Source organism: Tasmannia lanceolata, unplaced genomic scaffold, assembly GCF_043159265.1.
Source record: "Tasmannia lanceolata isolate RefF3 unplaced genomic scaffold, GAP_Taslan_0.1 ptg000025l, whole genome shotgun sequence".
In the NCBI taxonomy this organism is placed as follows: domain Eukaryota; kingdom Viridiplantae; phylum Streptophyta; class Magnoliopsida; order Canellales; family Winteraceae; genus Tasmannia; species Tasmannia lanceolata.
Genome location: NW_027518702.1, coordinates 7166134 through 7192628, shown reverse-complemented (window position 1 = coordinate 7192628; position 26495 = coordinate 7166134). Strand labels below are relative to the sequence as shown.

At 37.8% G+C, this 26495-nt stretch overlaps 1 protein-coding gene across 2 annotated transcripts; it reads left to right on the top strand.

The window, feature by feature from the left end:
- The first annotated feature begins 872 nt into the window (after positions 1 to 872).
- On the top strand, positions 873 to 26384 carry LOC143857512 (heat shock protein 90-6, mitochondrial-like). Of its 2 annotated transcripts, XM_077367951.1 has the most exons (21): positions 889 to 1046; positions 3335 to 3535; positions 8287 to 8360; positions 9642 to 9767; positions 10088 to 10181; positions 10279 to 10362; positions 10554 to 10697; positions 10784 to 10897; positions 11109 to 11171; positions 11585 to 11659; positions 11779 to 11883; positions 12015 to 12155; positions 12250 to 12342; positions 12458 to 12535; positions 12635 to 12889; positions 13454 to 13556; positions 13642 to 13816; positions 13902 to 14007; positions 14098 to 14187; positions 19577 to 19752; positions 19859 to 20231. In XM_077367951.1, exons 1-20 carry the CDS (start codon positions 957 to 959, stop codon positions 19736 to 19738), a joined length of 2373 nt encoding a protein of 790 aa, XP_077224066.1. In that variant the 5' UTR covers positions 889 to 956; the 3' UTR covers positions 19739 to 19752; positions 19859 to 20231. The 2 variants fall into 2 exon arrangements, with proteins under 2 accessions (XP_077224067.1, XP_077224066.1); XM_077367952.1 differs by lacking the exons at positions 12250 to 12342; positions 12458 to 12535; positions 12635 to 12889; ... (4 more) ...; positions 19577 to 19752; positions 19859 to 20231 and adding exons at positions 24312 to 24404; positions 24512 to 24589; positions 24690 to 24944; ... (1 more) ...; positions 25722 to 25806; positions 25971 to 26384 and having other exon boundaries at positions 873 to 1046.
- The last annotated feature ends 111 nt before the right edge of the window (positions 26385 to 26495 follow it).

Genomic DNA, 26495 nt, shown 5'->3' with positions numbered 1-26495 from the left:
TTGTCTTGAAAATGGTGGTCTATCTTTCTCTCTCTACCTTCTCTCTCCACTCATCATAATATCTTTCTCTTATTAATGATTGTCCCCTCTTTTGTCTCCTACCTTTAACCACAAAGGCCCTGTTTGGATTCAAAGAAAAACATTGGCAATTTTATGTCGAAAGAAACAGAGCCTAAAGAAAATATTTTCCAAGGAAATTTTTTTTATTTCCACAAATTAGAAACTTTAGTTAGGGGTGCAACTCGGATCAATTTTTGAGACTCAGCAGCTTTTACCATAAATCGGATCGGATTCAGTCGATTACAATTCAATATTTTCAGCAAAAGCTCACCCCACCCTGTACAAGTTTCACCCCTCTAAAACTCTAACTGCCATGGTTTAAGTGAAAGTCCACTGTTTTTTTTTTGTTTTTCCAAGTATCATAACAATTTAAAAACATGAGTTTTTGGAAGGGAAATCTTATCAACACTACTGTATTTTGACGAGGGCACTCCTCATTTTATTAAAGTACGATATCACCCTCACCATAGGATGATCCAAACCGTCCATTAGATGGACCACAACCTAAATAGGTTGTACCCCAAAAATTATTTCCATAGGTTGATCCTAACCATCTGATTTAAATGTTAGAGGGTTGAACCTAACCGTCAATAAATTGGAGGGTTAGGATCAACCTATGGAAATGATTTTTGAGGCACGACCTATTTAGGATGTGGCCCATCGAATGGACGGCTTGGATCATCCTATGGTGCGGGCCATACTGTACTTTTAATAAAGTGAGGACTGCCCTCATCAAAATACAGTAGTGCTGATAACATTTCTTTTCCAACATTCGTGCAACCCAAATAGGCTGAAAAAGAGAGGTGTAAATATCATTTTCCTCTAGTCATAAACCCCATCTCAACAAACCTTCTTAAAACCCTAGGTTCCCTACAGCCGACCACATCAAAGGAAAAATGCACAAGCTCTCGAGGCGTTCGGTCTCTGCTATCAGTGGCCTACGATACCAGACCTTAGCTCCTCCAATTTTCTCCTACCACAACTTGGTATAAACCTCTCAAAACCCTAATGAAAATCATCTCTGTCTTATCATTTCCATTGTTTTTAATACACTCAATCTATTACAACTACTTTTCATGTTCAATTGGTTAAGGCAAAAAAAACCCATCTTTTGTTTTTCACTTTCTAGTGTGTAAAACACCCAATTAGTCCAAAAGCTTAAGCTGTTAGATTTGGTCTTATTCTATCATTTATACTTCAAAATAGTGAATTTAGATAGCAAATTTATGTTTTATTTGTTTTTTTTTTTGCTGGGTTTTTTTTTGCTTATTAGTTTTTCATGTTTTTTGGCAATCTGAATGAAATTCCTCTTTTGGTCAGTCAGTATAGGGGTTATAGTTTGTTTTGGGGATTAAACTTCTGGGTTTTCGATGTCGTGTTATCTAGCCTAAAAGAATTGGCACACACTGATATGTTCGAAACTTAGACTCTATCAAGCAGGTCTTTGAGAGCTGCCCTTGAGCTGCCCTTCTTGCTACCGCGAGCTATGGGTGTTGTTGAAGCAATGGTCAAAGGGTAACAAGAGAGAAATAAAGAGAATCAGAAATAAGGGCCCTATTCGTTTAGGATCATGACAACTGACTGTGAGTGCCAAACCAATTATTGGACTCAAAATTAGGTTTAAAATTGAGTCCATTAAGGCCCTGTTCGTTTAAGATTATGTCAACCGGTTGTGAGTGCCAAACCGATTATTGGACTTGTAATTATGTTTAAATTTGAGTCCAATAATCGGTTTAGCCCTCACAATCGGTTTTCATAATCTTAAATGAACCGGGCGTAATCGGTTTGGCACTCGCAATCGGTTGTCGTAATCTTAAATGAACAGGGCCTTAGAAAATTGGGATGATGATATCGATGCCTTTATTTGTGGATGAGAGACTATATATATATATATATATATATATATATATATATATATATATATATATATATATATAGAGAGAGAGAGAGAGAGAGAGAGAGAGAGAGAGAGAGAGAGAGAGGCAATTGTTCTCCTATAATTCAGCCACACACTTCCCAAAATTCTGCAACATACTCCGTACCACTACAATTCAGCAACAGACATCCTACAAATATGCGTCACTTGACTTGTACAAAACAATCAACTATTTCTTTTAATGACTTGGACTCCATAACGGCACAAACTCTCATATTACGCACAATCTGGTATGAAGTTGGTACAATACTCAATGAGAAAATGTGTTTATTGGGTGATACACATATGGGTTTGTGTATTGTCGATCTAAAAAACTACATGTATTGGCATGATGCATTTCAGACCAGTTGATGTGTAAATCCAGTTGTTCCTCATTTTACTTCATAATTGTATTGTGGCATACAGGAATGTAGATATACATACCCGAGCTTACCAGTTATTTCCAATTAGTTTTCTATAATATGGGTGCTAGCGTTGAGTGCTATTGACATGGATTTATTGTGTTTTTTAGTTTATTTTTTCGGAGATAGCCATCAACCCTTAACTGTCTTCCATTGCTTTTTTATTTTTTGGGCTAGGTTTGCTTTTGTTCATGAAATCTATGATTTTTTCTCAAGGCCATGACAATTCTTGTGTATATTTGAATTGTTTCACCTCAACGTTTTTGAAACTGAATGACCCCCCTTGATACCCATCTGCCGATGAAGATTTTCTAATTTCTATGATACATATGCAACTATCTTAGAGAATATTTGCTATGTTGTGTGCCTCCATTGAAAAAAATTGGTTGTTGTCCCTTTCTAGTTATTTACACATTGTTATTCTCTATTGCAAGGTATTGTACCTGTCTTTTTTATGTGATTTGGACATTCTGTTGCTTTTATTACTTAGTTCTCAGAGAGATGTTGTATAATGACCAGTCTAAAAGCTCCCCCTGCTAATCACATACTCTCCTGCGTCAACTCAGATTTGGCCTTACCAAGTCAATAAAAACTACTGTGACTGGTCCGGGTACGAGGTTCCTGAACACTGCTGACCATTGGCTCCTGTAATGACAAAAGTAAATGGTTCTTCTGTATTTTTATGAACTGAAGTCCCCACAAATTTATCATGATTATGTAAGGGATCATGGGTTCTGTACAATGCTGATTGGATGACCAGAGTCCAAAGTATTTATTTTGTGGAAGTTCTTTACATGGAATATTGTCTCTCCAACATGAGCTTGGAAACTGAAAGTTTGATTTATAAATTTTCAGAGATTCTGAACATTGATTTCTTGGTTTTATGGTCTGTGATGTTTCTGATTTGTGCCGTACCTTTGATGCTTGCATTTTACAGGCTGTGGAGGGTGATTCCAACCTTCCCCAGTTCCCAAGTAGATGGTACTCAGTGCTCACTGCTGGCAAACGGAATGCCTCTTACTCTGTACTTCATCCGAACATCAGATGTGGCCTTCTTTTTGGCAACCGTTATGAGTCAACTGCGGCGGCAGCTGATGTGTCAAATCCGCCAGCTGAGAAATATGAATACCAAGCTGAGGTATGCCCCTTCATCTGAAAGGCATGATTGGTTTCTTTCATTGTTTGTGATACTCATAAAAGGCAGATTCCAATGTGCTGCAAAATTCTATCATATGACATGCTTATTGTGTCTGACTCGTATCCTGTCATCTGTGTTATAAATTTAGGGTTCCAAACAGCCTTCCGTGGTGATCCTTTAACAATCCAAACACGAAAGTGTTTTTCCGATTTTGTGAGTTAACATTATGCAACGTTTTCAAAGTAGATTTGCAGGAACAAGTTAAAAAGAAATGCAAGACAAACACAAGAAAAGCACACAAGATTTGCGTGGTTCACCACAATGTGTGGTTGGATCCATGGGAGAAGACTTCACAAGATTTCACTATGTGGAAATGAGAAAGATTACAAGAAGTACTCATCGGATAATAGAAGTACAAAACTTCCTCCGGATTACATGCGATACAAACCCAATATGATCGATGCTGGCTACGATCCAAGCGTCAATTCTCCCAAGATAGTCGTGCTTCGTCACCTTTTCAAGCTTCTTTACCACCTTCTCATGAGTGCCAAAACCCCCCTAGTTTTTCTTCCTCCATTTTTTGGTTGTTGAAGAAGTTTTTTTTCATGTTCTTCATGCTGTGCAAACATCCCAAGACTATCTTTTCGTTAAAGGATAAGGCACTCAAAACCAATACAAAGTTCCTTATGTAAATAGAATACTCTATATAGAAGAGTCTTAAGAGACTCAACTATTGGCAATGACATAAGCCTCCTGCTTACAAAATTCAAGATAATCACAACAGTTTGCTTATCTTTACTGTATTGCTGCAATTCTTGTGGTGATGGTGCGAACTCGGTCCTAGGTCTACATTGGTTCTTTTGTATCATACCCTTTTTTCAGCAAAGATGGGAATCATAGAATATATTAGTGTGTGATATAAGTTGGAAACATTTGTCATAAAAAAGAAATATAAGTTGGAAACATTAGTGTCACACTGTCACTATAACCCCATTCTGTGTATGTAATTACTGAATTGAAGAGTTTATTGAGGAGAGTTCTTAGATATGCTTAGCTTGAATCTATATGCCGACTCATACTAGTGATTACACTTGGTTTTGTTGCGATAGTTGGAGAATTGTAGAATGACAATGAGTTTCTTATGCTTAGAATATTATGAATGACTCCACTTGGCTTTGTTACAGTAGTTGGAGAATTGTAGAATGACAATGAATTTCTTATGCTGAGAATATATTATATATCAATATCTAATGGTGGACCATCTCGGTCTTCCATTCTTTTTTAATGAAATTTGCAACCATTCAAAAAAATAATATTAATATATCAATAGCTATTTGACAGCTCCAAAGCCCTTAAAGCTATGTAACGCTCTTACGCACAAGGTTTTAAATTTCGGTTTCGGGCTTCACCGAAACCGAAATTTCAGCCGAAATCCTGAAATTTCGGTTGAAATTCGGGAGAAGCTATCGAAATAACGGGTTTTTCTCCCTAAATTTCGGCTGAAGTTCTGTAAAGAAATAAAATAATAATATTATATTGAAATTTGACGACCGAAATTTGTTACGTTGCGGGAATTTCGGTTTCGGAACATTTCAGTTTCGGTGTTGACTGAAATCCGAAATTTCGGATTTCGGTCGAAATTTAAAACCTTGCTTACCCATATGCATGTATAACAAACTTGAAGAAAGCCAACACTATGAAATACTTGCCTTCTTCTAATGTAGATCATTTTCAAAAGTGACAAATGTTATTTCTAATCAAGTTGATTTCATCGATTTTTGTAGTCCGATAATTTTAATGTTTCAAACTTTCAATCATCGCTATCAAGGTTCATGCATGCTCTATATCCACCTTGGGCTGGCTAGATCGGCATATTTGGGTCCATTGACGGAAAGTTGATGTAATATGGATAAGGGAATACCATTGGATATGTAGATCTTATACCAATTGACATAGCAAAGAAGGTTGATCAATGGTAAAGGTCCTTGAAAGGTTCTTTAATGACTTTCTAAAATTCTTGCATAGTTTCTCAAATTGTTGGAAAGGTTTAAAGAAATGTTCAAGAAAGTTATAGATTTGATAAAGAAAAGGTAAAAATGTAAAGAGAGGGTAAAGATCGATTATCCAAGGGAGATTGGTCAAGGTTCATGCATGCTCTAAAACCACCTTGGGTTGGCTGCCTTGGCATCTTTGGGTCCTATTGGTTGTATTTTGATGTAGTCCATATAACTATATAAGGGAAGATCACTAGATAGGTAGCCCTGATAGCAATTCACGTAGGACAGAAGGTTGATCTATGGTAAAAGGTCATCGAAAAGTTCTTAAACGAGTTTCTTGAATTATTGAATAGTTTCTTGAATTGTTGAAGAGGTTTAAAGAACAGTTAAAGAAAGTTAAAGATTTGATAAATAGGTAGAGAATGCAATGAAAGGGCAAAGATCGTGAAAGATTGGTTATATGGTTTGAAGATTAATAAAGATTCATCATTGAGCAGTTGAGTGGATTATAGATTATGTAAGTGAAGAGATTGTGGGTTGGATTGGGTTCTAAAGGACATGGAAAGGAAAAATGGGAACGTGAAAGATAACGTGGAAAAAGGGGTAAAGGGAAGGTGGATAAGGATGTGGCAAAGGGTTTAAGGCTGAATCTGGGTCGATGGATTAATGTAATGGTGATCGGTTGTGGCTTAGGAAATAAAGAAAGATAATGAATAATGGAATAGGGAATATGAAAGAAAGAAAAAAAGAAAGAAAAATGGTTTAGGGATAGAAAATAACATGACATCACATCAGGGGTCTCCTAGGCATCACACAATAGGATCTAAGGCAAGAAGGCATCACGCTAATGCAAAGCAAAAAAAAAAACAAAAAACAAACAAATTTTATTCATCTTCCATCACAAGAATATGGCCATAGACCATACATATATGTAGACAAAGTGCTTCCCACAAAATTCAATATTATGGTAGAATTAAGACTCCTAAAACTCACCCAAATTAATTTGTAAGCCTCAATTTCTATCCTAGCTAGGACTCCTATGAACTTAAGACTATTTCCGTAGGTTTTCCTTCGTAAATAGACTTTCAAAACCTGCTAGGACTCACAAACAAAATAAGACTCTTAAATAAACAAATTAACTAACCCACTTCAATTCTCACAAATCCAAGGACTCCCTTATGTTGCAATGTGGGCCTTAGTAATCACTTAAGGGACATGATGTCACCCTATGTCATGTCCACCCTTGTGGTCCCTTAAAGTGGAAATGAATTTACAAGATAAATAATTTAAGTGCCTTTGTCACTTAAGATTTTCGTAATACACTCGTGGGCCCTATTTTAAACACAAAAGCAAGTGACATTGGTGGGGAAAGACAAAAGACACATAAATTATACGTAAAAATTGAATATGAGCGTTTGGGTGGTCTGCATCATGTTCTCATGTTTGAAAAGACATGTTAGCTTCATTGGTGGGAGTTCACCAGCTTTGATTGTCGCGCGCATCCTCGGATAATTATTCGTCCGTTCTTTAGGGATCCTTTTGTCTTTCCTCATCGTCCCAATTTAGCTCATATTAAATTCCAACTAGAAAACCATCTCACTAATCTAGAAAGGTCCTTGATGGAGTCATACCACGTGGCTAGAAAAGAGTTACACTTCCCTAGAAATGAACACTCAGAGTTATCGCATAAACAGAAATAAAATTTCCTTCTTTCGAACAGATGTCATATTCTTGAATAGATTTCTTGAATTCTTTAAAAGTTTCTTAAGTTGTTGAAAATGTTTAAAGAAATGATCATGGCAGTTAAAGATTTGATAAAGAATAGGTAAACAATGTATAGAAATGGAAAGATTGATAAAGGTTGGTTCTTAAGCGGTTGGGTGGTTTGTGGGTTGTGTAAGGAAAGAGATTGTGGGTTTGTTTGTGTTATAAAGGACTTGGAAAGGGGAAAGGAGATGTGGAAAGGAGAAAAGAGAATGTGGAAAAGGAGAAAAGTGAAAGTGAAGAAGGGTGTGGGTAAAAGGTTCAAGGTTGGATCTGGGTCAATGGACTGAGGTGATTGTGATCGGTGGTGGCTCAGGAAATCAAGAAAAAATGAATAATAATGGATGAGAGAAGAAAGCAAGAAATAAAGGAAAAGGTTTAGGGTTGAAACTAAGCATTTCAAGATAAACACGTTTGGGCTGAAACTCAGGATACATCCTTTTCCCTGATCCCCCAACTTTGCGAAATCGAGGCTGCTCAAGATAGGATTGTATTTTCAAACACTTTTCCAATTCTCTAATACCCTTTCTTTATTGGTCTGGCCCATCTCGGTCTTAGTCCTCACCTTATTGAATGAATCTGCTTTTTCAAAACAATAAAAAACAAAAATAAAAAATAAAAGATCTAGGTGCCAACTTACCTTCCCATGAAAAGCAAAATACACGACGACATCCCTAAATAAAAAATTTGTTGGCATAATATTCTTTGCACGACGATGTTCTTTCATCTCCCCCTTGTGTTTTTTTTTTTTGGCTTCATTTTTGCATCTGTAAGTTTTTTGGTTGATCTCAAGAACTTTATCCAACTTTTTTTAACTTTCGGTTGTATTAGGTAGTAAGGTATAGAAGGGAAATGAATTTGATTGATGACCACCGGATACAACAACGAATGAGATCCTTCTAGAAGCATGGCTCTTATCTGTTGTAATCTATATAAATAAGTTAACAATGTTGGTGTGATTTGTCTTACCTGATTATATTTGGTTGACAGGTTAGTCGCCTCATGGACCTCATAGTTCATAGCTTGTATAGCAACAAAGAAGTTTTTCTTCGGGAGCTGGTTAGGTAAGTTCTCGCTCACATCTCGTTTGCCTAGATCATTTATTTTACATTTCAACTTTCCCTCATTTTTTGTAAATGGTAACAATTAAATGATATTGATCAAAACCTGTCCCTTATGCCTCTATTGCTTTGTAGTAAATGGCTTACTAATCTATGAAACTACACTGTCACTTTTTAGCCATGCACCTAACCCTTGATCTGTGACAGCAAGGAGATAAAGTTGAAAAACATTTACTTTGTCACTCTGCTATAGGATGCTACTTTGGCATGTGACACTTCCTGGATGCCGTCAGGCGCCACTCGCATTCCTAGTAAGATATGCCATATTTAAAAGATTGCCACGACCAGTGGCGGAGCCAGGATTTATAGATAAGGGGGGCATTATACATAAGGACGGCAGGTTATACATAAGGCTGGGCCCAATTGAGTTGGGCCTATAAAGGAGTTTGGCCCAACTCAAGAGGGGCAGCTGCCCCCCTTAAGCTACATGTAGCTCCTCCCCTGGCCACGACTGCAATTTTCTAAAAGAGCAGACACTTCTAGTGTGATGGATGGTACAGTCCGATCACCATGGTATAGAAAACAACCGTTTTGATCCTAGATGTGAAATTATGGTCATGATTTAAGAAATATCCACTTTGCCATTGTAAACGGATTAGCAATCAGAAATCCTAAATTACCATGCTAGTGACTGAGCTTTAATGCGGTATCAGATCCAATTTTTCCTTAAGCAGTAGTAATACTATAATATCACTGATATCGTTGGGTAGGATTAAATTTTGAAACTTGATCCTCTTTCTGGTATTAATAACAGTAATGCCATCATAGACTATGTCACAAATATCTCTGATATTTTTAAAATATTGTTATTTTATCACGATATTTTGATAATACGACAAAACCCCTAAATAATCCCAAGAATATAAAAAATATAGTGACATTTTCATCTACCGCGATAACATCATGATATTTTTACGATATTTTTTATTTTACATTTTTTCTTAATTTATATATACGTATATATTTTTAAATTATTTTTTATTTTTTTTCCCGATATAAACCTGAAAAAATAAAAAATTAATATATCCCTAGATATTCCCTTGCCAAGAAATTCCCGAGAATGATATTTGTGACATAGATCATAGTATTATTTGTTATATTCACGGAGTGGACCTTTGGTGTTTTGGACCTTAAAGAAAACCCAGTGTTTCCTTTGGAAAACATGATACTAATTCTTTTGCATTTGTTGCATCAATTTACTTTGATAAAATTGTTTATCTTCAGCAATGCAAGTGATGCGCTGGATAAGCTGCGGTTTCTTAGTGTTACGGAGCCTGAACTTCTGAAGGATACTTTTGACCTTGATATTCGCATCCAGACAGACAAAGACAATGGGGTCATCACTATAACGTAAGCTTCATGAGCCAAACCATATAGCAATCAGTTCATGGTTTTAAATTTCGGCTGAAATACCGAAAATTCGGCTGAAATTTCAGATTTCGGTTCGTACCAACACCGAAAGTACATTGATTCGGTGTCGGATGAAATAGTGCATCTTTGGTAAAATGTTCCGAAAACCGAATTTTTTTTGCTTAATTTCAGTTGAAACTGAAAAAAGATGGAATTTTTTAAAAAATTTTCCGAAACCGACATTTAAAACTGCGGTTCAGTTTCGCTTGAACTGTATTTGTGGAAGCCATATATAATGAGTTATTTTATTCCTTATGCAGTGACACCGGCATTGGTATGACCAGACAAGAACTTGTTGACTGTCTTGGAACTATTGCACAAAGTGGAACAGCAAAGTTCTTGCAGGCAATGAAAGTATGATGTGACTGCAATGATATCCTTTCAATTTTTATTCTAATTTTTTTAGTGAATTATGCTTTATGTACTTCAATAACATAATCTTCATTCGCAGGAGAGTAAGGACGCTGGCTCTGACAACAATTTAATTGGTCAATTTGGTGTTGGTTTTTACTCAACATTCCTTGTTTCCGATCGAGTATGCCACGAACCTTATTTAAACTAAACAGCTCCCCTGCATGTTCTGTATTCCTATTCATGTTTTGATAAAAACACCAACCTAGTCAATGGGGAATCTTGTCTTGTGATGCTCATAACTCAAACGTAGTTTTGTTTCTATGGTCTAGAATTTATTATGCGTCTTTTTCCTGATATGTGATTCTTGGGCAGGTTGTTGTTTCAACCAAGAGCCCAAAATCTGATAAACAGTATATATGGGAGGGGGAGGCAAATGCTGGCTCATATACAATTCGAGAGGAGACTGACCCAGAAAAATTAATCCCAAGAGGAACTCGCCTTACACTTTATCTTAAGGTTGGTACTGATTTCCTTGCCCCTACATATTGCATGATGACATCTTCCTGAATAACATATGGAGTTTCCTTTTTCTATGAACTCAGCGTGACGACAAGGGTTTCGCACATCCAGAAAGGATTCAGAATCTTGTGAAGAATTATTCGCAATTTGTATCTTTTCCTATATACACATGGCAAGAGAAGGGATTTACTAAAGAGGTAAGGTCTAAATGTAAATTGAAATCTTTGCACATGTTCTATTGCAAATCCATGCTTTTGCTTGAATAATTTGGCCTTTTGAAGTTATACGGTCAACCAAAGACCAGGTCTTCCTAGTTATCAGTACCACGAGTTTCTTAATCTTTTCGGACCTGCCTGCTATTTGCATTGTTTAAGCTTCAGCTTTTTAAATGTGTGCTAATTTAATCAGGTCGAGGTTGATGAGGATCCAGCTGAAGTAAAAAAAGATGAAGCGGAAGATGCCAAAACTGAGGTAACTTTCCTGCTATGTCACAAATATCATTCTCGGGAATTTCTCGGCAAGGGAAATTCTCAGGATATATATATATTTTTTATTTTTCGGCTTTATATAGGGAAAAATCGATAAAATAAATTTATTTAAAATATATAAATTAATTTTTTTTTTTAATATTATCGTGTTGAATGAAAATATCACTATATTTTTAAAATTCTTAGGATTACATCAGGATTTTGTCTTTTTATCAAAATATCGAGATAAAATCGCTATATTTTGAAAATATCGGAGATATTTGTGACATAGCTTTCCTGGGACTTCTTTGTGGATATTTGTTTTGTTAATCAGTCTTCTAGTGATGATCTCGAGTAATCGGTGGTAATTTGAGGATAATTTTTCTTATGTTGGATCTGTGCTATCTCTTCTTACAGAAAAAGAAGAAAACTAAGACTGTAGTCGAGAGGTACTGGGACTGGGAGCTCACTAATGAAACCAAACCTATATGGGTGAGCCTTTGAATCTTATTTCTTCTTTAAATTATTCTGAACTGTCCTCCCTAAAATTTTAAATTTCACTACTTTAAGTACCAACTAGTATGTTCTTTATGGATATGTATTATGTGCAGCTTCGCAACCCTAAAGAAGTCACTACTGAGGAGTACAATGAGTTTTACAAAAAGACTTTCAACGAGTACTTGGATCCTTTGGCATCTTCACACTTCACTACCGAGGCAAGTTATGTTCGATTATATAGTTATTATCTAGGGATGTTTAGTTGGTTTTTTTTTTGGAATAGTTCTAGGGATGTTTGCTTGTATTTTTTTTTTCCAATTCTGAGCTTATGGAGGGTTGTTTGTTCCAGGGTGAGGTAGAATTCAGGTCCATACTTTTTGTGCCAGCCACAGCTCCCATGGGAAGAGAAGATGTAATTAATCCAAAGACGAAGAACATAAAACTTTATGTTAAACGAGTCTTCATTTCAGATGACTTTGATGGAGAGCTGGTAAGAACTTGTTTATTATGATGTTGAATCCAATGAACTCATTCAGTTTTTGTTCTTAATGCTAGGTCGATAAATTTTATGTTTTATTGATTAGTTCCCAAGGTACCTGAGCTTTGTGAAGGGTGTAGTAGATTCAAATGACCTACCACTTAATGTCTCACGTGAGATTCTTCAGGAAAGTCGTATTGTAAGTGAAATTCCTTTTGACCTGAAAACATTTCATTTTCTCATTCATTTCGTTTGTCTCCTACTATTGTGAATAATGTCATAGGGGCAACTGCACTCATTTGTCTCCTTGGCAGGTGCGAATCATGAGAAAAAGGTTGGTCCGCAAGGCATTCGATATGATCTTGGGCATATCTGTGAGTGAGAATAAAGATGTAAGATTTTTAAGTTATGAATGTGCAGCACAATTTCTCCATATACTAATGATTTTTTTCTCTATTTGTTTATAATTTTTTTTTTTTTTTTCACTACAGGACTATGAGAAATTCTGGGAGAATTTTGGCAAAAACTTGAAATTGGGCTGCCTTGAAGATAATGAAAACCACAAGCGTATTGCTCCATTACTTAGGTTCTTCTCTTCTCATAGTGAGGAAGAGCTGATTAGCTTAGACGAGTATGTTGAGAGCATGAAGCCCGAGCAGAAGGATATCTATTACATCGCTTCAGACAACCTGAAAAGTGCTAAGAACACTCCTTTCCTGGAGAGGCTTGTGGAAAAGGACTTTGAAGTATGCTGATCTTTAACTTAGTCTTGGTGTAAAAAAAAATTTCTCTTGATTTGTTTTACTCAAATTTCATATTATTTCTCTTGGGGATCTTGAGCTGAAGGTGAGGGCGGCTCTTTCCCAATTTAAGTCCAGAGCTGGGCAAATGGTTATATGTCCAAGCTTAGTTGACCTAAGATACTAAGGACTTCAGATGAACAAAAAAACTAAAAAAGGGAGATGATATTCAGTTCCTTGTGTATATATTTGCTGCCAGATTTTCTTATACATGTATCTTGTTGGCTGTTATAATTCCCCAACCAGCTGTCAATAGCTGTTTATAGAAAGTTTAACGAGAGGAATGCCAATATTAAAACAAGGGAGTGTGGATATCATCTCCCTACTTGAATGTTATGAAGAGGGATCCTAGAGTGTCTATCTAAACATGCTTGATTTGATTTGTAATTAATTCATGGGGGAAAACATTTGGAGTTTTTTCCCCATTACTCTGATTTCTGCTTTAGCAATTGTTTCCTATTGTTAGATTGCTTTGTCCTAATGTACCTTGCTTGGACGCTGGTGATGTAGGTGCTGTTCTTAATTGATCCAATAGATGAGGTTGCTATCCAAAACCTCAAGAAATACAAGGAGAAGAACTTTGTCGATATCAGCAAGGAAGACTTGGACTTGGGTTGGATATAAACCTTGTCTTTTTTTTTTGGACTTCCCTGTTGGCTTTGAATTCTAGTAGGTTTTTACTCTAAATGTTTTAATAGGTGATAAAAATGAGGAAAAGGAGAAGGAAATGAAGCAAGAATTTGGCCAAACTTGTGATTGGATCAAGAAGCGATTGGGCGACAAGGTTGCAAGTGTACAAATCTCTAACCGTCTGAGCACCTCACCTTGTGTTCTTGTCTCTGGGAAGTTTGGGTGGTCTGCCAACATGGAGAGGTAAAGCCAGCAGATGCTAATTTACTAATTGAATGATTTGGAAAATCTAGCATGTTTTCTTATCCATATTTGAACTTTCTTGTAGGTTGATGAAGGCACAGACCCTCGGAGACACATCTAGCTTGGAGTATATGCGTGGAAGGAGAGTGTTTGAGATCAATCCAGAGCATCCAATCATCAAAGACCTGAATGTAAGCGAAAATCACACTCTTTATGTCTTTGTCATGCAAATTGGCGGCTCTTCTTTTGACTGGTGACTTTGCTTGTCCTTCATGGTGTAGGTTGCGAGCAAGAATTGCCCTGATAATCCTGATGCACTGAGGGCTATTGATCTATTGTATGACACAGCACTCATCTCTAGTGGATTCACTGTGAGTATTCTTAAGCTTTAAGGAGCTTCGTCTCTCGAGTTTTGATTTTCTGCTAGTTAACTTGTTAATTGCAACAATTGGCTAATTTTGGTACTTTTGTTTGTTAGAAAGCTTGTTATGAGTTGTTTGTCTTTAATAATGTCACCTTAATTTTTCCACTTGAAGAGCCCCACTTTTGTTGTAAATCAACAATGCCCCTTTGATTTTGTTGAGTGAAAGAAGAGTTATTCTAGTTGTTAGGAAAGACTGCATTTGGTATTATGTTCTTGGGATTGGTGGCTTCGACCTGGAGAGGTTGGGCTGAAAATGACTATCAAGGACGTCTTCAGAAATCGTGGGCCTCCTCTGGCGCCCGTTGTTTCAGGATTCCCGATGGACTCCCTTATCTGTTCGTGTGGTTTTTTTTTTTTTTTTCTTGAAATGGCAGTATATTGAACAAGAGAACGGAGATGGTCCACGAAAAATACAAAGAGGAGAAACAGAAAATTATAATGAAAAACAACAGAATAAAACTTCTCACGGAGGAAGAAAGTCGAACCACTCCAACCCTACTTTATGAACTCCAGATCTAGCAAGGGAATCGGCTTCCCCATTAGCTGATCTTCTAACATGTTTAAACACCATAGATGAATCTGAAATGAGGTCAGAGATTTCCTCGAAGTAACTAAGGAATCTCGAAGGTGGAACCACTCTCCCTGATAGCCAACTAATTACATTGGAAGAATCGCCTTCCATAATCACCCTATCATAAATCTCTCTACTCAGATGCTTTATCCCATGATAAGCAGCTCTAACTTCCGCTTCAGATGAATCACTCCTTCCGATTGGACCTGCAAAAGCCCAAGACACTAGCCCTAGAGAGTCCCTACAAAGACCTCCAACCCCAGCTGGACCCGGGTTACCCAAACTGGAGCTATCAAAATTGATCTTAAGAAAACCTTCAGGAGGTGCTTCCCATTTCTGAACTATCTTTTCTCTCCTCACACCTTCAAAGCACACAATGCGCCACCCCTCCCAAAGATCAAAGGTTGAGACAAATTTGAACTGAGGGAGACTCTTCGCCCAAAAAATAACCAAAGTGATAATTTTCATGAATAACCAGTATGAGGACTTTGCCACTCCTTAAAAAACTCTCGAGTTTCTTTCTCTCCATATAACCCACCACAAAGCTAACAAACACAATCTCCAAAGCACCTTCCCTTTCTTTTTCCAAGGCACAAAATCCCAACTCTTCAATAGCTCAGCAATAGAATTTGGGAAAACCCAACAAATATCAAACCTTTTCAGGATGAACCCCCAGATCTCCCTTGCTACCTTACAATGGATAAAAAGATGGTCAATAGATTCTCCATCTTCCAAACAAAGCAAGCAATGATCCACCAGCCACATACCCCTTCTTCTTAGAAATTCAATGGTCTGAATCCTCCTACTACACACTGCCCAACTGAAAAAAGAAACCGATGGAGGACCATGAAACTTCCAAACGTCAGCTAAGAGAGGGGATCCGGAAGCAGGCACCAACCGAAAATAGAAAGATTTCACTGAGAAAAATCCGGATGGATCCCATAACCAAATTCTTTTGTCAACCCCATTTCTTTTTACATAGTAGCCCTCAATCAATTGAAACAAATGAGGAATAGAAAATAACTCTCTGTCGAAGAAATTCCTTATGAAACTAGGCTTCCATACCACCTTGCTATCAACCCTCTCGAAACAATCACTCACCAGCACTTCTTTGTTCAACACCACCAAGAACAAATCCGGGAAAAGCACCGCCAGATGATCAGCAGAACACCAAGCATCCAACCAAAATTTTATTCGATCCCCTTTGTAAACTTTAAACCGAACTCCCGCCTCAAAACTTTGCCTAAACCTCAAAATATTGCGCCAAATAGGATATCTGTTCGTGTGGCTTTAACCTTGATAATACGGTGAATCACTTCCAAAATTTTCTTGAAGTAGGATACCATACTCTGGAAGTTTTTGAATCCTTGGGAATCCTCAATATCTGCTGTAGGAGGATTCTCAGTTTATTTGGGCAAGGTGATAACATCAATAGGTCTCAGTGGGCTCCTCCCAGATCCCACTCGGGGTCCTTGGGTAGCATCGAGGACAAGGATACCAGAGTGCGACAGTTGGAATTTGGGGCCAGAAGAATCCCTGGTCATAGAGCCTTTGAATTTAATCGGCGTCCGCCCCCTACTGGCAGTGATTGGATGTGTCCCAAATGTCAATACAAAAACTTTAGTTCGCGAAATGCCTGTAGAAAATGTTTAGACCTCAAAACTAACTTGGCCCCAGCCGTGGTGTGGAGGCCTAAACCTTCTCAAGCTGATGTTCATGCTGACCCATTAGCCCTTGAGGTTCCGGCTTCTTTGATAGAGGAAAGAAAGAAATATCTAAAGAGCTGCCTCATTGGAAGCTTGAAAGCTAGAGCTTGGCTGCTGGAAGATGTATAGGAATGGGCTAAAAAATGTTGGGACCTGCCGGAATTGCAAAAGCCTTTCTCTATTAATTCAATGGATATCATTTTCTGTTTTGAATCAGAGTCACAGGCGACGACCATCCTCAGGCGTGGAGGTGCTGCTCTTGGAGGTCTCCTTTCATCCCTCCAGCCGTGGTTTCCAGCCTATAACACGGGTGCTCGAACCATCAGAATTAGATTTTATGATATTCCTCTTCATGCCTTGTCAACGTCAACTGTGGAGTCTCTTGGGCAGCATCTGGGCCAGGTGATCCAGACCAAGGAAGCAGGATTCTTCCCTGAGAGCCTTCGATTCCCGCTTTGGCAACCTTGAGCAGGATTCTTCCCTAGGAGCCTTCGATTCCCGCTTTCGATTCCTGCTCTGGCAACCTTGATCCAGACCCAGCTTTCTGGAAATCACGACAACTGCATGTCTTTTGCCTCAGCCTTGGTTATAACTCCCCTTTGGAAATCTATCCCGTCAATCTAAGAGTGGATTCCAGTATTTATTTTGTGGGAGTTAAGATGATTTCTGAGGATTGCATTAATAGTTTGGCATGATTGGTTGTTGGGGAATCAAGCAGTAAGGATAATTTGGAAGTTTGCGAGGGCTCCGATCAAATCTCCGGCGTCCGGTTGCAAACGATGGTTGGTTCACCGGAAAAGGCGACGGGTGCTAATCCCGATAAACTCAAAGGTATTTTTAGGAAAGAGGACCATAGGAGGAGGAGGAGACTGGTTGCTGACACTCAAAAGCTCCTTAAAAATTTCGATAGCTTGGTAGAAAGGAGTCGCCGACCCCTTCTGAGGCCTCTCTTAGCCCGTTCAAAAAGCGTTGGGCCTAGCTTAAGAAAACCTCTCCCAGCATCGCTGGTCTCGTCAATAATTCTGAATCGACGAGTGACAAGGAATTGCATTTGCCTCTTCTTGACCTTCCCATGTTCAGCAAAGTCCTAGAAAAGGAAAGGTGCACTCGCCGACGCCTCTGGGAGGAGGAAAGAAAGTCTGTTATTAAAGACCTGGAGGATAATCGGTTCAATCTGAATCTTGAGGTACCTACAACCTCGGTTGGATCAGGTCGGATAGATGACCTACTTCCTGGAGGAGCTGAACGAACTTTTGGGGATGCTAAAGGGAAGTTAAAACAGGTTGATGAAAGCTCTGACGATTCAACTCCGTGATCGTTTTCGGAAGAATTCAGAGACCTGTTATCAATGGGGATGTTTTTGGGATTAATTATGATGAAGACTTGGGGGCAACCAAAGACACGTTTCTTGCAATGAAGGTAAGAGAGAAGGAAGAGAAGACGATAAGGGAAAAAGAAATTGAAAAGAAGAGTGGAGAAGGTTCTTAAGCATCTAGGTTAGAAGATGGACACTGATCTCTCCCTTAGTATAATGGCCGATGGAGGTAATGAAGTCTTGATTTAATCTTACAACCCTTGTTGAAGTTCAAATTTAGGTTGTGGTACCGTAGAGGTCAAAGTCCATCCATAAATTCATGTTACCTCCTACTTAGTAACCTTGTGATTTGTCTGCTGTTATCCAGAAATTTTCGAACTTCAGTAGCCATAGCTTGAGAGATTCGTTCTTTCGCTTAGGTCCCCTTGCCTGGATATTCTAGTTTTGCTTTTCTTATTGGAGGTCTATATCAGTCCTGGAGTTTTAGAGTTCATTTCGTAAGGTTTTAGAAGCTTGAAATTTTGATAGTTCTCAGGATTTACAGTTTACCTATTGCTCCAAGAGGTATTGGCTTAGAGGACCCAGACTCGTGCACAGATCAGAAGGTACAGACGAAAGGTTTGAAAGGTTGCTATGACAAGATGTAAAAAGAAGATACTATAGAATAGAGGAAAGGAAAGGTTGTGTTCTTTTGTAACCCATTTTTGGGTACTTTTCAATTGGTCTCGGGTATGCCCGAGTCAATCCATCTTAATATTTTGTAATGCAGGATGGGACCCCGGTCCCGAATGCAATCTGAATATTAATGAAATATGTCATTTTTCAAAAAAAAAACAAGAAGAGTTATTCTATGTATAAAGTTCTCATCACTGTCCAATTAATGCTTATGCACACCAATCTAGACGATCCAGTTAATAGGCAATATCTTGGACGGGCCATAGTATAAAACTTTGCACAATTCTTGTGTGATTAGTAACCTGGTTTTGGATGATTAGCAGAGCTGTGATTGAAATGCTTCTATCAGTTGAGATTTTGGGCTGTGTTCATCTAGGATGTTACCCTTCAAGTATACGCTCTCTATCAAGATCGAGGGCATATGCTTTGGTGGGATAATTGAGATGGATTTATAGATTAAGTTTCAGTGTATAATTTTTACACATACCATTTTAAAAATTTACACATAATTTTCCTCATTTCCAAATGCTTGTTTTTTTTTCTTAAATGTAAATGCTTGTTTTGAGATAACAAAGACTATAAACATTCATTTCAAACTCCAAAGCATGATTATCTAATTTATTAAACATTAAATTATTTATTCACTTCATAATCCTTACCGTGTTTTGGTTTTTCAATATGTAAATTCTGGCCTTTCTATTTTCTTCAAAGGAAATATTTTAACCATTTTTTTCTGAGGAAACTGATAAAATTGCTTTCTGCCCCTCTCCCCCTCTCTTTTCCCTTTCTTTTAAATGACCTTCCCTTTACTCACTCTTTTCATTTCATTGATTCATTTGTGCAAAATTGCAAGTTTTTGCCTTGTTTTTTAATCACCCTTTGAGCAACCAACACTGCTGCCATTGATATCGTTGTTCCGCACTGAGAAACTAAAATACCAATTGTAGAAAGTAGAGAGTGTACCGATAACTGGACCCCTTTTTATGTTTGTTCATATCTATACATTGATTCTACAAGCAACCATTTTACTGTCACATTGTATTTGATCTCTCATCTTATGTCGTTGTAGGCTGAAAATCCATCAGAACTTGGTGGAAAGATATATGAGATGATGGGTTTGGCACTTGTCGGAAAATGGACGGCCCCCTCTGCTGCTGAGGTACCACGGAGAAATGTGGATGTTGTCGAAGCTGAGGTCGTGGAACCCGTTAAAACTGGAGGTCCAAAATAACGAGAGTACATCTGGTTAGTCATCTCTCTCTCTCTCTCTCTCTCTCTCATTATTGTTCTTGCTTTACGATCTCACGTTACTTTATTTGTAATGTGGTTTATTTTCCTGGCATATACGCAGGCACACTTGTGGGTTGTTTGATTCTTTGATTCACATACAGGCGGGAAGGCCTTGCTTCCCAGCAGTGGAACTAGTTGAAGTTGGATGTCAGAAATGACAAGAGTATACCTGGGGAATCATCTCTCTTTCTACCTTATCTTCTTCTTTTTTGTTTAATGAAGGAAATTATTAGGTGGTAGAGCTTATACAGGACATGGTTGAAGTTATATCTAGATGAGTTTTTACAAGTTTACTAAAAAATAAGGGTTCTACATGATTTGTATTTACTTGCACACTAGAGGGAGATCATATGGTCAGACTCTGATCAAAAATGGAAAAAAGGAGAGAACAAATTAAATATTTCTCAATAAATAGCATGCCATTTTGGGATTTATTTCTCTTTTGTAAGGGATATTTTGGTACTTTAAGAAATGATAATCATAGTTACAGAATTTTCTTTTTTGTTTACAGGTGGTGTGAGGGGTAAAAGTGCTGTGAGAGAACTCTCTATGGGAATACAAATATTCCATGAAATTTTCTCCATGGTTGCCAAACATGCCCTATAAGTGTTTTTTTTTTTATTCAGTAGGTGAAATTGTATTCATCAAACTTGCCCAATAAGTGTTTTTTTATTCAGTAGGCAGGGTTTCTTTGTAACAAGGTTAGATTGCCACCAAACCATTATGTCATATCATTAAGCCTTAATTCCAAGGTAATAATCAAAGTATCAATGGTTGGAAGAATGTTTCGGCAGAGCTCGACTTCATCATAATACAATGAGGCACACCCACAAAGGCATAGATGGCCGTACTATTGGTTTATCTGAACCGTCTATTTTATGCCTTGCCAAAAATAGTGCGGTTGGGATTTGATTAGATGTTTGCATGCGCGGGGGCATTCAGATCTTACCCATTATTTTCATTCAGAAATATGAAAATTCTGCTCTAAGTACATTTTATCTTGTCTCAGACAACAACTTGGATCAGCAAGGGGGGTTGCGGATTGTTTCAAATGTTGGAAAATCCCTTACAATCAAGGGTTGGAAATGAAGAAAAAGGGAAGAGCTTCATCTCCAAGCTCAAAGAATCCCCCTCTTTTGGAGAATTTTGGCAAGAGAACCCTCTTTTGCAAGAAGTTCCCTTTAACACGAAAAGCTACCAAAAATCAAATTCCGAAAGTTTTTATTCCAAAATCAAAGTCCCAATGTCTAAAATGAAAATGAATTGCACGATGTCTTTTATAGCCAATTACAAAGAAGCTTTATGACATGCTAAAGATTAATGAGAGTCCTATTCTTTAGCAAGAAAATGCAGAAGTTAGAAGTGATAGGGCGTTATACCTTCATAGAGTGATTGATTAGCCTTGTTACGATCCACAGAGGTGTGTGCCACGTGATCCTAGAACGGACCGATGTTCCGATGTGGGATTAATTGCTTTTGTATGGAACCCCAACAATCTCCCCCTCCAAGCGGAAGCAACGTGCCCCTCCATGCGGTAACAATGTGGGAACCACGAGATACTACATTGAGGTTTCTGACATCTTCCCTAGGCGACATTTCTGATCTCGTAGGCAAATTGGGGTTACCACGTCCTGAGCTCTGATACTATTTGTTAGGGACTTAACCGGGTAGAACTCACCCCTAAAAGCTAGTCATTAGAGGGAGGGTGCCCATTCCCTTATAACCCATCAGATTAATTGCTTTTGCATAGAAACCCAACACTTTTCTCTCTTTTGACCCTTATTTATAGTAAAACTCAGTTAGCCGAAGATTCCCATATTGCAAATCGTAATGGGTGGTGGGGGCCGATCAGATGCACCATCCATGGGCAGTGGCCGATCCGTCGGCTTTCGAAAAACCTGAAAAATGACATAGTCAGTGTCATGAGGTCACACACATGGTTTTAAATTTGGGCTGAAATTTCACTAAATTCATTTTTTTTAAATAATGTTGTATTTTTCGAAATCTGGTAATGAATAAAATATTTCTTTGTTTTGTTGTACCGGATTTCGGCCGAAATTATGAATTTCGGTCAAAAATTTGGTTTCTGTGAAGTCCAAATTTCGGTCAAATTTTTTACCATACATCGATTCGTATTCAGTTCATTCCGATTCTTTTTAAAGCAAAAGCACAACCCCACCAAACTCAAGTTTCACCCTTCCATGGTTTAAGTCCCTGTTTTTTTGTCATGTATCATCAAATCAAACATTAGAAAAGCATGAATTTCTGGAAAACCTTTTATTTTCCAATCTTCCCCAGAAAGAAAAAAAAATCCTGCAATCCGAATAGGCTTTAAAAGGGAGGCATACAAATCATTTCCCTTGTGTCTTAAACCCCATCTCAAGAAACTTCCTAAAACCCTAGAGAGTCTTTTTCTACTATTCTCCTCTACACCAGACTCTACACAATCTTCAATGCGTCTCACCTCCCTTTTCACTACTCTCCCATGGACCCACAAAGCAAAAATGCAGAAACTCTCGACGAGTTCCATCTCTGCTATCCTGCGCACTGGTGGCGTACGTTACCGGTTCTTAGCTTACCCCATTTTGTCCTTCCACGTTTTGGTAAACCTCACTAAACCCTACTACAAATCATCTTCTTCTTATCATTTCTTCACTACCCACTTTATTTTTTGATACATTCAATCTATTACAAGGATTTTTTTCCTTTCTATTTTTATTGTTATGGGACTTTCTTTTGTCTCAATGGGTTTAGGCAATGTTCTTCTCAACCTTGTTATGTTTCATTTACTTTCTAGTGTGTGAAACAATCAATTAGTACAAAAGCTTAAGATGTTAGAGTTGGTGTTATTTAATCATTTATGCTTCAAACACTCCTCCTTATGTGTTGCTCTTCTTTTCAGTTGGGGATTTTTAATATGACATAGCCTGTAATGACAAAAGTAAATGGTTCTTTTGTATTTTTTATGAACTGAAGTACCCACTAATTTTTTATGATTGTGTAAGACATCACAGGTTCTGTACAATGCTGATTGAATGACCAGAGTCCAATGTATTGATTTTGTAGAACTTGTTTGCATTGAGTTTTGTCTCCCCATCTACATATTGAATGAGTTCCTAAACTTCTATGCTGACAATAACCTCTCGGGTTTTCTTTGTCTGTGAACTCAGCGTGATGACAAGGGTCTCGCACATCCAGAAAGGATTCAGAATCTCGTGAAGAGTTATTCGCAAGAGAATGGATTTATTAAAGAGGTAAGGTCTACATGTAAATTGAAATCTTTGCACATGCTCTATTGCAAATCCATGCTTTTGCTTGAATAATTTGGCCTTGTGAAGTTATACTGGGTACGAAAAATCAGGTCTTTCTAGTCGGCAGTAGCACGAGTTGCTTAATGGTTTTAGGACCTGCCTGCTATTTGCGTTGTTTAAGTTTCAGCTTTTAAATGTTTGCTAATTTCTGGCACTGTTTCCAATCAGGTCGTGGCTGATGAGAATGATGAAGCTTCACAAAGCTTGCAGCACGATTTGCAAGATATAGCAAACAATGATGTGGATTGGGTTCCACCTCCACCCGGTTTCCTAAAATTTAATTTTGCTGGTTCTAGCTCGGGCAATCCAGGCCCTTCTCGTATCGGGGGGCTTTTAAGGAATGATAAAGGGGAAGTGATGTGGGCTTTTTCGAAACCCATCGGAGTGGCGGATTTAACGGAGGCCGAGGTCCGTGCGGCTCTTTATGGTATGAAGTTTTCGGCATCTACTTATTTGAAAAACGTGATGATAGAAGGATCCTCAATAAATGTAATCAAGTGGCTTAATGGGGATGAAAAGCACCCTTCGAGGTTCGACAAATTCTTTGATGAGATTGACGATTGTAAAAGATTCATTGCTTCACCTTTTAAGGATGTGCGAAGATCAGCTAATGAAACCAAACGTATATGGGTGAGCCTTGGAATCTTATTTCTTCTTTAAATTATTCTGAACTGTTCTGCCTGAAATTTTAAATTTCACTACTTCAGTAACCACTAGCTGGTTCTTTATGGATGAGCATTGTGTGCAGCTTCTCAACCCTAAGGCAATCACTACTGAGGAGTACAATGAGTTTTACAAGAAGACTTTCAATGAGTATTTGGATCCTTTGGCATCTTCAGACGTCACTGCCGAGGTAAGTTATGTATGATTGTATAGTTATTATCTAGGAATATGTAGTTATATGCTATTTGTTTCCCATTCTGAGCTTATGGAGGGTTGTTCGTTCCAGGATGAGGTAGAACACAGGTCCATACTTTTTGTGCCGGCCACAGCTCCTGTGAGAAGAGAAGATGTAATTAATCCAAATACGAAGAACATTAGACTTTATGTTAAATGTGTCTTCATTTCAGATGACTTAGATGGAGAACTGGTGAGTAAGAACTCGTTTATTATGATGTCGAATCCAATCAACTCCATTTTTGGGAAGTCACATAGAACAAATTCTTAATCCAAGGTCTATACATTTTATGTTTTATTGATTAGTTCCCGAGGTACCTGAGCTTTGTGAAGGGTGTAGTAGATTGCAATGACCTTCCACTTTTTGCCTCACGTGAGACTCTTCAGGAAAGTCGCATTGTAAGTGAAATTCCTGTTGACCTTAAAATATTTCATTCTCTCATTCATTTCGTTACTCTTGTCAATAATCTCGTAGGGCCAACTGCACTCATTTGTCTCCTTGGCAGGTGCGAATCATGAGAAAGATATTGGTCCGCAAGGCATTGGATATGATCTTGGGCATATCTATGAGTGAGAATAAAGATGTAAGATTCTTTTAAGTTAGGAATGGGAAGCACAATTTCTTTATGTATTTTTTTTTTTACTTTGTTTTGATTCTTTTTCTTTATTTATTTATAATTACAGGAGTATGAGAAATTCTGGGCGAATTTTGGCAAAAACATGAAATTGGGCTGCATTGAAGATAACGAAAACCAGAAGCGTATTGCTCCATTACTTCGGTTTTTCTCTTCTCATGGTGAGGAAGAGCTGATTAGCTTAGATGAGTATGTTGAGCGTATGAAGCCTGAGCAGAAGGATATCTATTTCATCGCTTCAAACAACTTGAAAAGTGCAAGGAACACTCCTTTTTTTGAGAGGCTTCTAGAAAAGGACCTTGAAGTATGCTAATCTTTACCTAGATAACTTAGTTTTGGTGCTTCTAGAAAAGGACCTTGAAGTATGCTAATCTTTACCTAGATAACTTAGTTTTGGTGCCAACTTTTTTTTTCCTTTACCTAGATAACTTAGTCTTGGTGTCAACTTTTTTTTTTTGCTTTTCCAATATTTCATTTTATTTCTCTCGGGGACCTTGGGCTGAAGCTGAGGACGGCTCTTATCCAATTTAAGTCCAGAGCTGGACAAACTGATTGATATATGTGCAAGCTTGTGGACTAGCTGTTTATAGAAAGTTTAAGAAGAGGGATGCCAATGTCAAAACAATGGTGTGCGGATGTCACTTCCATACTTGAATGTTAAGGGGGATCCTAGAGTGTCTATCCAAGCCTGCTTGATTTGAGTTGAAATTAATTCACTGGGGAAAACTTTTGGATGTTTTTCCCAGTTACTTTTTGAAATTTCATTGTAGTCCTACCACCCAAGACTTGAACTCTAGTCAAGGTTTTTTCCAAGTTATCACTTTGCTTTAGCAATTGGTTCCTATTTTTAGGTTGCTTTGTCTTAATGGACCTTACTTGGACGCTGGTGATGTAGGTGATGTTCTTAATTGATCCAATAGATGAGGTTGCTATCCAAAACCTGAAGACGTACAAGGGGAAGAACTTTGTCGATATCAGAAAGGAAGACTTGGATTTGGGTTTGATAAAAACCTCGTCTCTTTTATTGACTTCCTCGTTGGCTTTGAAATCTGGTAGGTTTTTACTCCAAATGTTTTAATAGGTGATAAAAATGAGGAGACCCAGTTGAAGCCAGAGGTCGTGGAACCAGTTGAAGCTGGAGGTCCAAAATGACAAGAGTATATCTGGTGAGTCATCTCTCTCTCTCTCTCTCTCTCTCTCTCTCTCTCTCTCTCTCTCATTATTGTTCTTGGTTTCTGTTCTCGCATTACTTTATTTGTAGTGTGGTTTTTTTTTCCGGCATATACGCAAACATGTTTGTGGGTTGTTTGATTCTTTGATTCATACACAGGCGGGAATGACATTTTGTTCTTGATTTCCTGAAGTTGGACGTCCTTCAGAAATTACAAAGAGTATGCATGGGGAATCATCTCTCTTTTTATCTCTTTTTTTGTTTAATGAAAGAAATTATTAGGTGGTAGAGCTTATACAGGAAATGTTTGAAGTTATATCTAGATGAGTTTGTACAAGTTTACACGAAAAACAAAGAGTTCTTCATGATATGTATTTACTTGCACACAAGAGGAGTTTCATATGGTGATACTCATAGAAAAATGGAAGGAAAAAAAGAGAGAGAACAGATTAATATTTCTGAAGAAAGATCATGCCATTTTGAGATTTATTTTACTTTTGTAAGGAAGATTTTCTTACTTTTAACAAATGATATCAGCAGTTATAGTTTTAATTACAGTTACAGAATTCTCTCTTTTGTTTAGAGGTGTGAGGGGTAAAAGGGCTGTGAGACTCTCTCTCTCTCTCTCTCTCTCTCTCTCTCTTGCCAACATGCCCTATAGGTGTTTTTTTATTCATTTGGTGA